The sequence below is a fragment of the Lissotriton vulgaris genome, chromosome 4_1 (genome assembly GCF_964263255.1).
Source record: "Lissotriton vulgaris chromosome 4_1, aLisVul1.2, whole genome shotgun sequence".
NCBI classification, from domain to species: Eukaryota; Metazoa; Chordata; class Amphibia; order Caudata; family Salamandridae; genus Lissotriton; species Lissotriton vulgaris.
The window spans coordinates 1,732,771,896-1,732,787,759 of NC_141691.1; the positions used below are offsets into that span (position 1 = coordinate 1,732,771,896).

The window sequence follows — 15,864 nt, forward strand, 5'->3', positions numbered from 1 at the left end:
AAAAAACAGATTGAGACACTTAACAACGGATGGAAACTTTAGGGACAAAAAGTATTGGCTCTAGCATATATATGTATGAGCTATTTGGCTTTGTCAGTATTTTTTTTTAAGTCGAGCCTGGGCAGGGCATGCACTGCTCTGGGAGGCATGCTGTATTCAGTTATGGACTTGAAGCTCCGCCCATCTTTTCAACTGGCTCCCGTTACTGTCCTTTATAAATCGTTGCTTTTTATTCATGAATACGTTTAGTAGTCCCTCCTTAGTACGGCCTTGTCTGCATTTGTATCCTCCCACGAGGACTGGACTTTTTACTTGTGTTGTTACACGTCTGCTTTATCTAGTCTGTGAGCACTATTTTCTTCAATGATTTGCTCCTATTCCACCCACTACGTGCTTTCCTACAAACAGCATGCACCCCCCTTTTATTTTAATTACTAATGGCGGTCCGCTTTACTATAATGAGCAGGTTTCTTTATTTACTTACTTTAGCAGCGTGGTCCACTTTAAATATAGCGGCTGTGTTTCTTAACTTATTTAATTTGGCAGTGCGGTCTGCTTTAACTTTAGCAGCTGCACTACGAACATTTTTTGCAATGAAAATGGCCTTGCCCCTTTCTTTAGACGCTGCTGCCGTATTCAGGTTACAGAGAGCCGCATCTAAAGAAAGGGGTGTGCCCACCATTTGAGTGAAAGCACAGCATGAGTCGCTTTTACCAAAAAAGAGACATTTGTTTGTGAACAAGTGTTTTTTTTTGGCAAAAGCGCCCCATGAATTGCTCTTACCTTAATGGTGGTCACTCTCCTTTGTTTAGATACAGCTGGCTGTAACCTGAATTCGGCGAGCCGCGTCTAAAGAAAGGGGCACGGCAACTATGAAAATGGTCTCGCATATGTGAGAGTTTAAGCTATTGTCATTAGGAATTAAAATGCCTTTTATATATGTGTTGTGTTTGAAAACACAAATAAAAGGCAGTCATTTACCATGCCAACCTATTGCATTGCAAATGCTTGGTTTTTTTTGGGGCATGGCAGGAAAAAGACAGGGCGCCCGATTAACCACATGGCTGCTGCGGGGATTTTTGCGCTGTGCTGGCACTTGGTGAACTCCATTGTTCATGACGAGCTCAGCTCGTCATCAGCACACGACACCCGTGGGTGATGATGAGCTGAGCTCGTCATCAGCATCGAAAGGGTTAAATGGGGCACAAGATGACAGACAGCGGGAGCAGGGTGGGGCAGGCAAGCAACACAAGTGAGGGGGGTCGGGGAAGACCACAGGTGGGAGCAAATAGAACCACACAACGGCTGTGTGTGGCGTGACAGGAAGGGTGGGCGCCCCATTAGATGGGGGCACAAAACAACAGCCAGCGGGAGGAGGGCAGGAAAGGGCAAGCAATACGAGGGAGGGCTCAGGGAGTGAGGTTGGGGAAGACCAGAGTGGCGGGAGGGAGCAACCAACCACAAAAAAAAGCTGGAAATGTCAGGGGGAAAAAAGCAATGGTAGACCCAAACAGCTGTTGTATTGCAAGAGCTATTTGGCTTGGTCTGCGTTTTTTCTTTCTTAGCGTGTTGAGGGAAAGGGAGGGAACGGGCCAGGTCAGAGTAGGGCACAAATTGATGGACAGCGGGAGGATGGAAAGACCACAGCGGCGGGAGGGAGGAAACAAACCTATGAAGAGCTTACAAGAAATACAAATGATTTTACAGGCACAATGCAAGCGCTGGGCAGGCAAAACCAAAATAAAAAGGAAAAATAGAGGTCGGGGTGGGGGAGAGGTCGTCAAAACTGCAATTTCCCCATGCTATTTGCATAGGAATTTCTGAACAGCGCTACAGCCCAAACTGAAAACGGAATTACACCAACACTGGTAGAACGCTCGCTTTGTATCAAGAAAGCATGTGAAACTTTTCAGACACTCACCCCCAGTCACAGATCTAGGTTGAATCCATCATTGTTCTTTAGTTCACTTCGCCACCCATGTTCAGACCCAACCATATGCAGGTATTTTTCTTATTTGCCTATAAGTCACGCTATAACCTAAAGTAGTAATAATCTTATTCTTCTTCAGAAGAAACATTGCATCACACCAAATGGATTTCCTCAACTAAGTAGAGCACTCAGTAGCTCTTTCATCCAGCTCACTGGCATATATTATGATAAGTTGGTGAATTTCAAAATAAACACGATCAAACAGCTTGCAAGCACTAAGTGGTACCGGAGCAAAAAGTATTATCTAGGACACAATTCTCCATGCCGAAAGTTCACCCAAAAGCAAAGATGACAATCGCTGTAATTTCCAATTTGTGAACTGGGACAGCGCAATTTATTCTCACAAAAACCTAGCACTTGTAGGCTTTTCAAAAAAAAAAAAAAACTTTTGTTGAGTTAATACAAGCAACAAAAATTTAGGCAAGAATCCTTGGCACAATAAAATATACTTAATAATAGTTATTTGGTGAGGCGGACCGGACGTGACAGAGCGAAGCTCAACCGGGCTAATCACTAATCAAACATTACTCCTGTGTCCCCAGACGGCATCTACCCTGAAATACATTGGAGCCCGACCATCTGCACACAGCGAGACGACCAGGCAGAGAAGGATGGTGCTGCTGGATCCGCCGACCAGCTGAGGCCTCCGTGGGGCATTAAGCACTTTTAGACATGGACGCCAACCAGCACTGAGGGGCAAGTGAAACATGGCGGAGCTGGGCTGCTGCACTGGAGCCCTGGAGTTATCCACTAAGGAGCCCCTCGAATGGCACCCAGTGACAGAAAACTTCAGACTCCCTCCCGCTCCCTTTTGTTACAGAGTGCGGCTGGTTGGGACCTCGTACGCCACATGTAAGAGTCAGCCGGTGTTGGGCTCAACAATGCTGAGCATTTTGTGGTGGCTGCAGTGGAGAGGGCCTTAACAGGAAAGGCCCCCACTTGGCAGAATGAAAATCACGGTAGAGCGCAAGGGGGCGCATGCTTAAAAGAGAAGCGACACCTGACGTGTCCCTGTACACTCCGTAGTGCCTTAAGGATCTCCCTCAGTGGCCTCACATCCAGCAGCTATGCATGGCGGAGCCCGCAGGCGAGGGATGGCGGACACCACAGCTCGGCACAGGGCTCCTGTGGATGGCCCCTTCTTCTGTCTTCCACCCCTTATTGCTTGTGCTTGAGGCCTCATGGATGGGAGGGGGTAGAGGGCCCGAAATCAGCACTGCTAGGCTGCACGCAGCGCATGGGGAAGTCTAGGAACCTGTGGTCCGAACCCACTGGGGGTGTCAGGAGAAGAGAGGTGAAGTCGCGATGCTGCAGTGGAAAAGTTTGGCTCTTGCATGGCAGGACACATACAGTGGCAGAAGTAAGAGCACATGAGAGTACAGGAGACGGAAAAGCAGAAATCACTCAGAGGTATGCTGAAACACTATATGACAGTGCCATTTTGTCAAACCTGGGAATGCTACACAAAGAATTGAACCTTATGCGGAACCAATAGACACTGGTGTAGTGCACCCTGCGTGGTAACAGAGCCATGCACACCCAGGTCTATTTAGTAACCCAAGAGCTATGCATAATGGGAACTCTCTAGGACTAGCAGATAATAGACTGGACGTTAGCGCGAATTGGGTGAGGTACTCTGCCAACCACTAATACACGGGTTTAGCGCTGGGGGAATCTACGGACACTGATGGCCCCTGCGCCCTATTAACAAAGCAAAATCTATACATCCTGACTAGAAGGTGTGGGAACCCCTCCTTGACGACAGCGCTTAACACCGGGTTTCCCTGCCGACGTGATGCCGTCCATCCTACTCGTTCTACATGGTCAAAGAAAAAGAATCACTTCAGTCCATCCCAAACTGCCAAGTGGGATGGGTATGCCCAGATGTGGGTCCCATGCTTACTGCATTCAAGCTAACCTGGCTGATATGGGGTGATGCCCCGAAACCAGTCCCAGGATGCTTGTTTCCGGTCCAGGGAGAATCTGTCTTGGAAGTTTGGGCTGGACTATTCCCATGAGTAACAGGATCAAGACCGATTTGTATAAGGCTGGGTCCAAACTGAGGTGGTGTAGTGGGCAAAAGAACAGTGGATTAAACCCAGATCTTTGTGACTGGGGTGAATGTTTGTTGGATTGTTCAGCAATTCATCCATCATTTGTTCCTTTTGCACAGATCAGGGAGTAGCATCGGAATTTGCGAAATTCTATGGAGACCATTACAAAGAATACCCATTAGCAAATAACTAGATATCAGAATATTTTAATACAGTAGATCTGCCTGCCCTATCTGGCTAAGGCCGTGAGACATTGGAGACGGGCCTCACTCTTACGGAGGTACAGGCAGCAGAGTCCAAGTTCAACTCAAGGTATAACACCGGGACTCAATAGTCTACTGGCAGAAATTTTCAAAAACAAGTTGACATACTGGCTTCCCTCCTATTAAAATGATTCAAGACAGCCTAAGAGGAAGAAATTCTCACCCTAGATCTACGCAAAGCCAAGATAGCTGTTATACATAAAACCGGTAAGCCATCTACTGAATGTGACTCTTATCAGCCAATCTCGCTGCCCAAAATAGAAATGAAAGTGCTGGCCACTTTCCTAGCCACTCGGCTTGTGCGAATTATCTCCCCCTTGATCCATAAAGACCAATCTGGTTTCACCAGGGGTAACCTCCACAGACTCCATAACTGGATGGCAGAGGTCCAGTCGAAACAAGACCCTCATATATTTGTCTCTCTTAACGCGGTACAATGGCCTTTTATAACACAAATGAAGAGTATGGGGTTTGGTCCATTGTTCCTGTCCTGGATTAACTTGCTTTATAATGAGCCTATAGAGGCCATAAGAGTCCACAGCATCCTATCTACAGAGTTTCCTATCAGGAGGGGAAACAGACAAGGTTGACCCCTGTCTCCCCTCAGTTCGCCTTGACCCTGGAACCACTGGCATGTTTGGTGCGCTAACACCCCGACAAAGGACTTCAGGTAAATGGGTCCCCGATTCCAGTAGAAAAAATATCCTTATACGTGGATGAGATCCTGTGGTATTTGGCCCAACTAGAGATCGCTTCCGACAGTCTTCCAGGTCTTTGAGCGATATGGGCCTTACTCTGGCTATACGATAAAATTGAGTAAATCAGTTATAGTCCCCGCCGGGGGTTCGTGTAATCAGACGGGCCTCACTGGGCAACGCAAGAGATATTTCAGTATTTGGGGATAAAGGCCACTCTCGAACAAGGAAAATCCATGTACAACAATGTTAGGAAAGTACTGGCGGATTTCCATACAGATGCAGACCGTTGGACAATGCTCCCCCTTACCATACTAGATAGGAACGTGCTTTGCAAAATGATCACTCTTCCGAACCCGCTATATGCTCAACAAAACACCTACTACAAAAATCCGGACGACATATCCGTCAAAATGGACGATCTACTTTGGAAATTATTGTGGAATGCCCACCCAAGGACAGCATTGCATACATTACAGCACAATTCCTAGACTGGTGGGATAGCCCTCCCAAATCTCCGGGCCTACTACTGGGCCTTACACATGATTGCTATAAATGATTGGAGCCACCTAGATGGAGACTATCCCACTCACGCATTGGAAAGCACACACTTTTATATACGCCCTTACCATCACTATCACTATGGAGGGAATGGAACGAGAAACCTGCTCCCGGCCACTCAAGTAGCTATCGAGGCATGGCATAAGACCACTAAATGTCTGGGGTGAGTACGCAGGGTCACTCAGGAAACCCCATTGTGGACGGAAGTGTTCCTTAAGGAAATTGGGAAACAGAGGATATGAGGCCTGAGGACGTATTGGCATATCCATGGTGGGAGATCTACTTGAAGAAGGAACCGTCATGCCTTTCTCATCCCTCCAGAGAGATTTCTAACTTAGTGAAACAAAGCTATAGACACTTGCAACTCACTCATGCCTGGAGAGTGGGTAATATTCCCAAAGCTCCTCCAGAACACTCACCACTAGAGGGTAGACTTCTGACGAAGGAAATAACAGAAAAAGCGTTCTCCACCGTTTAAACCATTAGCAATAATATGCCTGACACTTCGGAAACTTAGAAACAGGTGGGTGACTGAAGTGAGAACTGGATGATCTGGACTGGGACTCTGCAGTAATGTTTCCACAGGTGGTGGCGATAAAATACAGGCTGAGGTTTATCCAGTTTAACATTTTACACCGGATCCATTATGACTAAGGCTACCTGTTTCCCGTTTTTACTGGTTTTCAGAGATTAATACAGACCAAAAACATTTATTTTGTCTGCATTTATTTTTAAATGTGGATAAAAATATAAATTGGGTTGCTTTTGGAGAAATTCTAAATACTGTCTGCCATGACTGCCAGGCCAATAGCTGTGTGAATTGATAGGTAAAGATTTTTTTTAAAGGAATTTTAGTAGAAGGTTGATACTGAATTGTGCATATTTTCACATAAGTGCATTGATTTATCTTCTGCTTGTGTTCACAGCATTGAAACCTGGCAGGCATTCAAGCATGAGTGCATATTTATCGGTTATATAAAAGTGGAAATATACTAATTTCTGCTTAATTATTCCACCAAACCCCAAATAAATATAGATAAATACAGAAAAAATGAACAAAAAATAAATATGGAAAAATACTGATGGAAATGTAAAAAAAAAAAAAAAAAAAACACACCATAAAACCGGGAGCTCTAATTATGACTGAACTCTGCTTCACATTAATGGGAAGGGCAACTGCTAGGGAATGTTTACGATGCAGAGAGCCGTGTGGAGACTGTGGACCTGTCCTGTCATACACACATACTGGCACAAAATACTCCTAGAACTGGGCAAGGTGGTTGGGACGACTATACCCGCTGATTCTAAGTTTGTGCTCCTTGGCATACCCAATGACAGATCTCCCATGGATGAAAGTAGTATTCTGTAACCTGGGACTAGTGATTGCAAAGTGAGATCTGGCCAAACATTGGGGTGCCCCTGATACACTTACAATGTCAAAATGTAAAACAGGCATGGACCTATACATGGCTGTGAAAAGAGTTACCTACAAGAGTTGGGGCTGTCCACGCAAATTCAGCAAAGTGTGTGGTAGCTGTATTGATTGCTATGGTCTCGATACACAATATGTTGATGATATGCCTCTGTCTCAGGATCACTAATCCAAGCTATCTAATTCATTGTATTGGTCGATTTACTGCAGGGTTTCAACTGTTTCCTCCAGTCACTGTATTAATGGATGGCAAATAATTTGGTGCGATGATGGACTTCAGCTTTGTGTTGGGCATTGGTTTGTGCCCCTGTTATACTTCACAAAATCAAATACAAATATTTAAAAAACAACAATTATTTTGGAAACAAAAAGAAACCTGTATGTTATTTTTTACAAGGTTAGATTGATCTACTGCTAATACTTAGGGAAGACTGAATGAAGTGTAGATATAAATGACTATGTACATCTCAAGACAGTGTACTAGTTCACAAAACTGTGCTTTTATGCAGATTCAGATATTTCTTCAGCCATGTTCTTTGAATTCACAGCTTATTTATAGTGGTACTGCTGAATATGACAAGGCTGAACTTGTTGCTTATATCTGGAGAACTACCACCCCTCTCTGACTACTACATCAAGTATCTTCTGCACATTAGAAACAAGTCAACCATAGTTGCACAAGTTATTAGGTGACAATAAGATTGGAGCACTGTGCAATTTAGAGAAGTGATTCACACAAATTGCTGTTCACAATGAAAGTCACATTTTATTTTTTCTTCTCCCTACCCTCCCTCCAGCATATATTGTGAGGACAGATTTCAAAGAAACGGTTTGGAAGGAAATCAATTAAGTATGGATGGGGATCCTGGATGTAAGTATTGCAGTAGCTTTCAGGCCCAAAGATGCATCATACCCAGTGATGTCTCCATGGACTAAAGCCTGGAAAAATGCATGAGGAGAGACTTCTGTGTTCACCAGATGTCTGAGGTTGACATCAGTCTCTGGAAAACGTGCCGGCTGCCTAGGTTGTGGTCAAAAATTTGGCACTACATGAAGAGTGTGGGTTTTAGAATGAGATATGCATTAAGCAATTCAACTAGTAATTGCAGCTTTACATACTGGCTATCTACAGGAAGAAGAGCAAAAAAGATAGAAAGAGCTGCTAAATCCTCTCAAATCCTTACTTTCCACATCAAGAGTTGCATTCCTGGTGGTGGATTTACTGTTGATCCTTCTGAATTTATGAGTTAGTCAATTCCATGTAACCCTAGGATGATAGGTCAGTTGAAAGCGGTCGGTAATGGGGTTTGGGTCACACTTTATAATTACATTAAAAACATTGTATAACCGCTCTACAGCTAGGATCCTCTTAAATGGAGCCCTTACTAAGAGTTTTATGATCACAAGAGAGACACGACAGGGTTGTCCAATTTCACCTCTGTTATTCAATTTATATAATCGAGCCATTTGCCCAAATGCTCCGTCATGACAATCAGGTGAAGGCCTTCCGTATAGAAAACTTCGGAAAAAAATCTCACTTTACGCAGATGATCTAATCATCTATACAACAGACCAGTCTATTACGATCCCAAGGGTTGAGCAATTGGCGGATGATTTTGGGGCCCTGTCGGGGTACTTGATAAACAGAGAAAAAAAATGGATTATGAGTTGGAATGTTCCGGATTGGAGGGGGAGTGTACAGAGAGGGATTAGATAACTAGGTATTAACATTCTCAATGCAGTACAGGATGTCTTACAGCATAATTTAGAAAGAGTTAGAAAGGAAACTGAAAAAACCTTAGCTAAGTGGAAGAATCTCCCACTGAAGATATATGGAAGGGTCAACTTGATCAAAATGGTCATCCTGCCAAAATCTACATTTCTTTTTAATAGTATACCTTTAACGTTTCCAAGTAAGCTAATAGATGAAGTACAGGGTAAATTGGGTAGTTTGTTTGGGCAGATAGGGGAGCACGTATGTCTTGAAATAAACTTAGGCAAAGATTGGCAGAAAGAGGGCTTGCACTACCAGACGTGAAATTATACTGTATGGCATTCCAGTTCAAAAACTGTAGGATTTTATCACACACAAAAGGGCACAGGGTGTGGGGAGGTTTGTGTGGGAAGATGATTAAAGAGTGGGTAAGGAAAAGATTTTTGTTTAAGTATGGCGCTAAGAAATTTTTCAAAAAAGTAAAATTAAAGATATTGAAGGCAGCTTTGATTTTGTGGGAGAACATCAGGAATATATTAGGAATCAAAAACTACTCAGGAGAGGCCCCAATATGGGACTCACCTGGTACACCCAAATGTCTGCAGGACCAATTGAGCATTCCATTTAGGAGGGCAGGTATAGAGGTTTGGGGGACTTGATAGTGATGAATGAAGTGGTCCCATGGGAAGTATTATCGAGAAAGACAGGGGGGAATCTCGGTCTCGGTTTAAATTTCTTCAGCTAAAATCGTGGGGGGGAAGCAAATAGATGTGAGATTAAGAGTCCTTGGGAGTTTGAAAAAAAATTAAAGAACGAAACCATGGTAAAAGGAGGAAACAAGTGGATGTATCACACACTATTGACTCAGAGGAGGAAAAAAATCAAAGCCCCCTACGAAATATGGGACGAAGGGTTGCAGACTCCTGACGCACAAAAAGTATGGCAGCTCCGTTTAAGTTACTGTATAAAGTAGTCAAACCATCGAATTTGAAGAGGAATCATTTTTTCACGGCAAATAGATTATATTGGACGCCACAAATACTGGCGAAGTTCGTAACGGGTGTCCCACCCAAATGTCACAGGTGTGGTGAGATAAGTGCTAATGATAAGCATATGTTTTTGGTATGCCCTCAGTTAGAGGAGTATTGGTCTGCGGGTGGAAAGATAATTAATGAAATTCTTGAGACAAATATCGAAATTAGCCTCTTATTAGTATTGCTGGGGGTAGTAGATCAGCTATGTAATGACATTACTGGAGATAAACAGGCCTTGCTATTCTATCTAATTCGTCTCGCTACGCGGGAAATTTGCAAGAAATTGACTGAACCCTCCCACCACAAGGGATGGACTGGTTACGAGCAGTAAGAAGAACGGCAAAAATAGATACCGAACTGGAGTCCAATAAACAATCTAAGATATGGGTGGCCTTCCAGAACTGGGATGAGGCATAAGTGTGTAACCCCTTTCTGTCCAAGGATTACACCTGCGTGGTCCGTGCAGCCAGGATACTGGAAGGGCACAAGCGCAGGAACTATGGAAATATCGCAAAAGTCTGCGGAGGTACAGATTGGCTGACAGGTCTATTATTTGCATATAATGGTGGTAGGAGGGTGAGAAAAAAAAGAAAGCTGCCGGTAATAAAATCGAGTATTACAACCGTCATGCTCCTTCATCCCCAGATCATCAAACGCTCAAAGGAGAGCTGTTAAGTGCTCACTCCTGGCAAGAACAAAGACTAAAAAGAATCAAACTTTTGTTGTTTACCAAATATTTTGGATCCGTGGATGGTTTCTATCAAAGGACAGTCCCTGAATATTTAATATAATACCAGTGAAAAGCAAGTAATAGATTATGATAAATAACTAATACTGGTAAGATAGGTAAGTGTACAGATGGAGAGAGAATACAATTCCTGCATATTTATAAAATGGAGCTTGCCCAACAGATGGCTCAGTAACGGCTACTACTAGCTGGGTTTCGGATCATGTAACAGGAAAAATCAGTTGTTCTTTAATAGTGGCAAACATTTTTCACTTTTTGAATAAAAACATAATAAAACATTGAGCACTTGCCTTTTCTTCATAAAGTATTTTATGTTTAATAGAGAATTGTTTGGTGTCAATATTAATGGCACTTCTCTACTTCGTTTTGTGTATGACGAGCTTCCAGTTTAAATGCCGTCAACAGGGGAGAAAAACATTTATACTTAGTTTTACTGGTTTCAAGTTTAACTCCGGGTTATTTCTTCTGAGACAATTCATCCAGCACGATCTATGCCATTTTTTAGTCTGCCATAATAGTTTCACTATTTGAAGATACACCCGGTGTTGTGGGATAAAGTTTTTTTCACCTTCGGTTTAAACAGCAACATCCACGTTTGCCTAATATTGATTTAAACAGCATGCATTTTGATGAACTCATGAAACTCTGATGGCTGTTGACCAAGAGAAATTATCCTCATAGCGCCTCTATATTTACTCTATGCTAATATGCTGAATCAGCTACAAAAATTTCAGCAGGCCCAATGCTGTATTTCAAATATATTTTCTGGATTTTTCTTATGTTGGGACTTTCATATTACAGTAGTCTCTAGTAATTGTAGAAAATATTGGCAATGGAACAACAATGCATCCAAGTCAGTGTTTAGTGGCGTAAGCTCAACATTCAAGACCCTCAAATCCAGTCAATTGCCTGCTATCACACCATTCCTACGAATGGATGCTGTTGTGTTCTTACTTACTGCTGCAGTTTCTTAGAATAGGACTGCTTCCAATCCGAAAACATGATATCTACTAACTGGTCGCAAAGTATACTTGCATTGATTAACCTTTGTAGAGAACGTTTCTACGCCTTCAAATCTAGGAAACTACAAATACCAATTGTGAAATCAATCTTCACTTGACACACCTCTGATTCTCAGCTTATGCTTAATCTTCCCTTGAGTGACAGTGAGGTTCTGCCTATTAACCACATTTTACTGGCATCTCCTATCATTATGCACCGTGATGGAGGTAAAGACTTTGTCAAACGTCTTGTCAGCCTAATGAGAGACAGTTGTTCGTGTATCTGTATCAGTGTCTATGTCAAAGGGGGCTGGGCCACGATATTTTCTCCAATTTCTCCAGCTTTGTCAGAAGCGTCTGCGGACACAACTCACAGCATTGCACCTTATCAGACACCATCCATCGTTTAAGTTTTGAAACCATTATTACTTTCACTAGCTTGTCATCAACCAGTAATATCACTGAAAACTGAAAAATCTGTAAGGGGAATTCTTTCGATGTCCATGTGTCTCCATTCAGAGTCTACATAGCTACCTCCTCTGAAGCTCGAGACTTTTTAACAGCAAACCAGTAACTTGAGATTTTTTTTGATTTCAGTAATTTTTTATTGAAAATTAAGAGCACATTTACATGGTACTGGGTGGAACACATGGGGAAAAGAAAGAGAGGAAGAAAGCACGGGGGGGAGGGGGGTGGTTGTCAAGCATTGTCTACATTGGCTTAAATTAGTTTGGCTCTTGACAGTCCATTCTACAATTGTTACATCTTCTTATCTTCGTTCTTGCACGTTCCATTTTCCCCCTCGTGTCCCCTTGCAACCAGTATGGTTATCTCTCTGCCCCCCTGGTGTTGAGAGTAGATATAAGATCCAAAGAAGAAGAAGTCTGAGTAGAGAGAGTTCACAGACCAGATAAATGATCTTTGCCTACAATGCTAACTACCAGGGATCTAATTACACCCGATGAAAATCATCATTTTGCACCTTAACTCCCTTCCTTTTACGATGCAATGCGCATTTCATTTTCCACTTTTCATATTTTTGGACAGGATTAAATTAATCTGCATATTTCTGTGACAGGATATACATGTGCATTTTAACTTTGTCACGCACGTCTACTCAATACGGCTTATAACCTAGGACATTAGATGTCTACCTCATGGTGAGGTAATCAGATAGTTTACAATCACTTATCTGTCATATCATGAACAAATTAATGCTCTCCTTTCAAAATTGTTAAAGGTTCTTGATGTTTTAGAACACCAGAAGAGTTGACGTATGCTGTGAATACTGTTCTTAACCATTATCTTCATTCAGCGATGATGTGGTTAATCTTGTATTCTGCACAAAAAAATGCATTTGCATTTCACTGTGAGCATTTTTGAGTCTTTTAATGAAATACTTAAGCAGCTGCCAAGAGTTTCTTGTGCTCTGGCCCACCGTCCTCATGAGGCACAGCCTCCAAGTATAATGGTGTTGACCAGAGCTTATCCAAGGCTGGCACGAGTTCACATGCACTAAGTCTCAGTAAACTAGTAAAATATAGACAGAGTCAATCTATATTAAGAGTGACATGTCCAGCCGGACAGTTGTCTTTCAAAGTTTACTCAAATTACACGTAGTTATACCACAAAGAGTACCTTCCACAAGTCAGCCAGTGTGGAACACAAGCCTGTGCCCAGCACTTACAGAACGGGTACAGAAGGTGGGTATAGAGAGTAAAGAAGGGCTTTTTAAGGAAAAGCACGTTTTTCTGTCATAAATGCAATTGTACAGAATATTTCAACAAAGCACCATTAACACACTTAGTAATCACGTTTTAGCATTTGGTGCTTAAAAGGTCGACGGCGTTTCGGACCCTAGTAAATCACGGGGACCATCATCAGGACATTTCAGTGAAAGCCTTAACAATAATTTATGTTAAGGCTAGACGCCAGGGAGCACTATTGCCAACCGACTCACCCGGTTCCCCTGGCTCCGACGGATACCAACGTGTACCGCGGTACCTTACGCCTGATTGCGGGCGCTCATCCCCAACTCTCCACCGCCGCTTCCTATTGAGGATCACTGGCATTTAGAGGCTAAATTATTGTTAAGGCTTTCACTGAAACGTCCTGATGATGGTCCCCGTGATTTACTAGGGGTCCGAAACGCCGTCGACCTTTTAAGCACCAAATGCTAAAACGTGATTACTATGTGTGTTAATGGTGCTTTGTTGAAATATTCTGTACAATTGCATTTATGACAGAAAAACGTACTTTGCCTTATAAAGCCCTTCTTTACTCTCTATACCCACCTTCTGTACCCGTTCTGTAAGTGCTGGGCACAGGCTTGTGTTCCACACTGGCTGACTTGTGAAGGTACTCTTTGTGGTATAAATACGTGTAAATTGAGTAAACTTTGAAAGACCACTGTCCGGCTGGACATGTCACTCTTAATATAGATTGACTCTGTCTATATTTTATTTCTCTCAACTCTCCTGTATGCATGGGACCAATGTTGCATGTACAAAGTATGTTCCCCGAGGTCCCTGCTGACTAATTTGGGGCCCCTTGTTTTTGTAAAATTTACTCAGTAAGACTAGGACACAGCCTGCAGGCTTGCGCCGTACATTACTGAATACCACAATGCCTTCACTGTAAGGTGTATGTGCTCCGTATCCTCCATGTTAGCGAATGGCTAACAACCTAAGATAAAACAATTGCTTTTGTTTTCCCTTTTGGAATTTTAACTGTCAAGTTCGATTTTTAAACCAATCCGCAAAATGTTTTATTGTGGTAGCTACGGTTAACTACTTACATCTATTACAAGTCATTGACTATTCTTGAAAGTTCTCTGAAAATGTCAGTGGAAGAGACACTATGGAAATCTTGGTAAGCAACAATAATAACCCGATGTGCCACTTACCTTCCCAACCTCCCACTCAGTGCTCATAAATAATGTTGTTAATCATCATCATTCAGTAGCTTTTGTTTAGGAATGACGCGGTTGATGGTGAATTATGCACTGAAACAAATAATCTGAATATTTGCATATTCTTCCCAGAAACAAATGATGTAAATAAGCTTGGCAATAAACAAATTCTCACGTCGTGGTCCCATTACAAAATTTTAAGGACAATGTTTACAATACTTGTTTCACTAAAACAGGGCAGTTCAACAACCAAAAAAACCAATATATGTAACTATATGCTTACCAAGCTTGTTGAAACCTGCTGCATTGTAATACCATTTGCAAATGCTTTCAAACAAACGGCCGGTAGCTGCAACTGTAAAAATAATATTTTTTTACAATGTGTTTGCAATATAAAAGTGTAAGTAACTGCATAATTTTCATTCATGCCAAAAATATATATCTTGAATTACTCACAAAACTAAAACAGCTGACAGCTAATATCAGTTTAATTTGTTATTTCTTTTTTTTTTTAACTTTTTATTTTAAATACTTCCTACCTACAGAAGTTATTGTAAAACATAGGTTGAGACTGTCAAAACAATAATACCAAATATCCCAAAGAGAAAAAAAAGAAACACAGAATGAAGCGGCAGATCAAAAGGGGATTCATCCAATCTATTCCGTAATTGGACCCCAGATTTTCCGACCCCTTTCACATCTTCTACGTCCTTTTAGTCTATATACAGCTAATTCCATGTTCTGCGGCCAGCAGTCGAACCCTCCAATTTATGAATGTGGGGGGAGTCAGGACTGATCCATTGGTAAGTTATACCCGCTCTTAGAATAGACATAGCAATAAACAGGAAACCTTCATCTTTGTTCCGCCCTGCAGAATTTTGCGTCTGATCGACCCACAAGATCACTAAAGTAAGTGTTAACATCAGTTCTTTACCAGTAACCTGGAATAAAAATGATTCAATATCTTGTAGATATTCGGACAGTTCGGGACAGGAGAAGAACATATGGATCGTGTCAGCAGCCACGATGCCACATCTGCTGCACGAGTTCCCACGGTTACTAGACCATCTTGAGATTTTCCCTGGGGTATAATATAGGTCAAAGGCTGACATGTCGTGCTGGGCCCTCAGACTACAAGTTATTAAAGTCTGATTGGCCAACTCCAAGGAAGCCACTAAGTCAGTAACTCTCTTGGACAAATTTCCTGTCCCACCTCTCATTTTGAATAGTTAAATCATCGGGTAAGCCAGAGATAAGTGTTTGATAAATTAGCCCAATCCAAGATCTTTTTTCTATGATCCCCACCAAAGGTATTTTCACAAACTTGTCTTCTCCTGATGTTACTTGCTTAAGCAAGTAGTTCCCGATTTGTAAAAACTTAAAAAAATGCCTGGTAGGGAGCCTATAGTGGTCTTGAAGGACAGAGAAAGAAGTGATTTGGCCCTCGGAAAAGAAATCGCC

The 15,864-nt window shown here is 42.3% G+C and overlaps 1 protein-coding gene across 1 annotated transcript in view; it reads right to left on the reverse strand.

Annotated features, from left to right (window-relative positions):
* UQCRB (ubiquinol-cytochrome c reductase binding protein) overlaps window positions 1-15,864 on the reverse strand; it is a 62,935-nt gene that overhangs the window by 32,698 nt on the left and 14,373 nt on the right. The window contains exon 2 of the mRNA XM_086966031.1: window positions 14,687-14,758. Coding sequence (XP_086822157.1) covers window positions 14,687-14,758 — 72 coding nt within the window. The remainder of the gene's footprint in view (window positions 1-14,686; window positions 14,759-15,864) is intronic.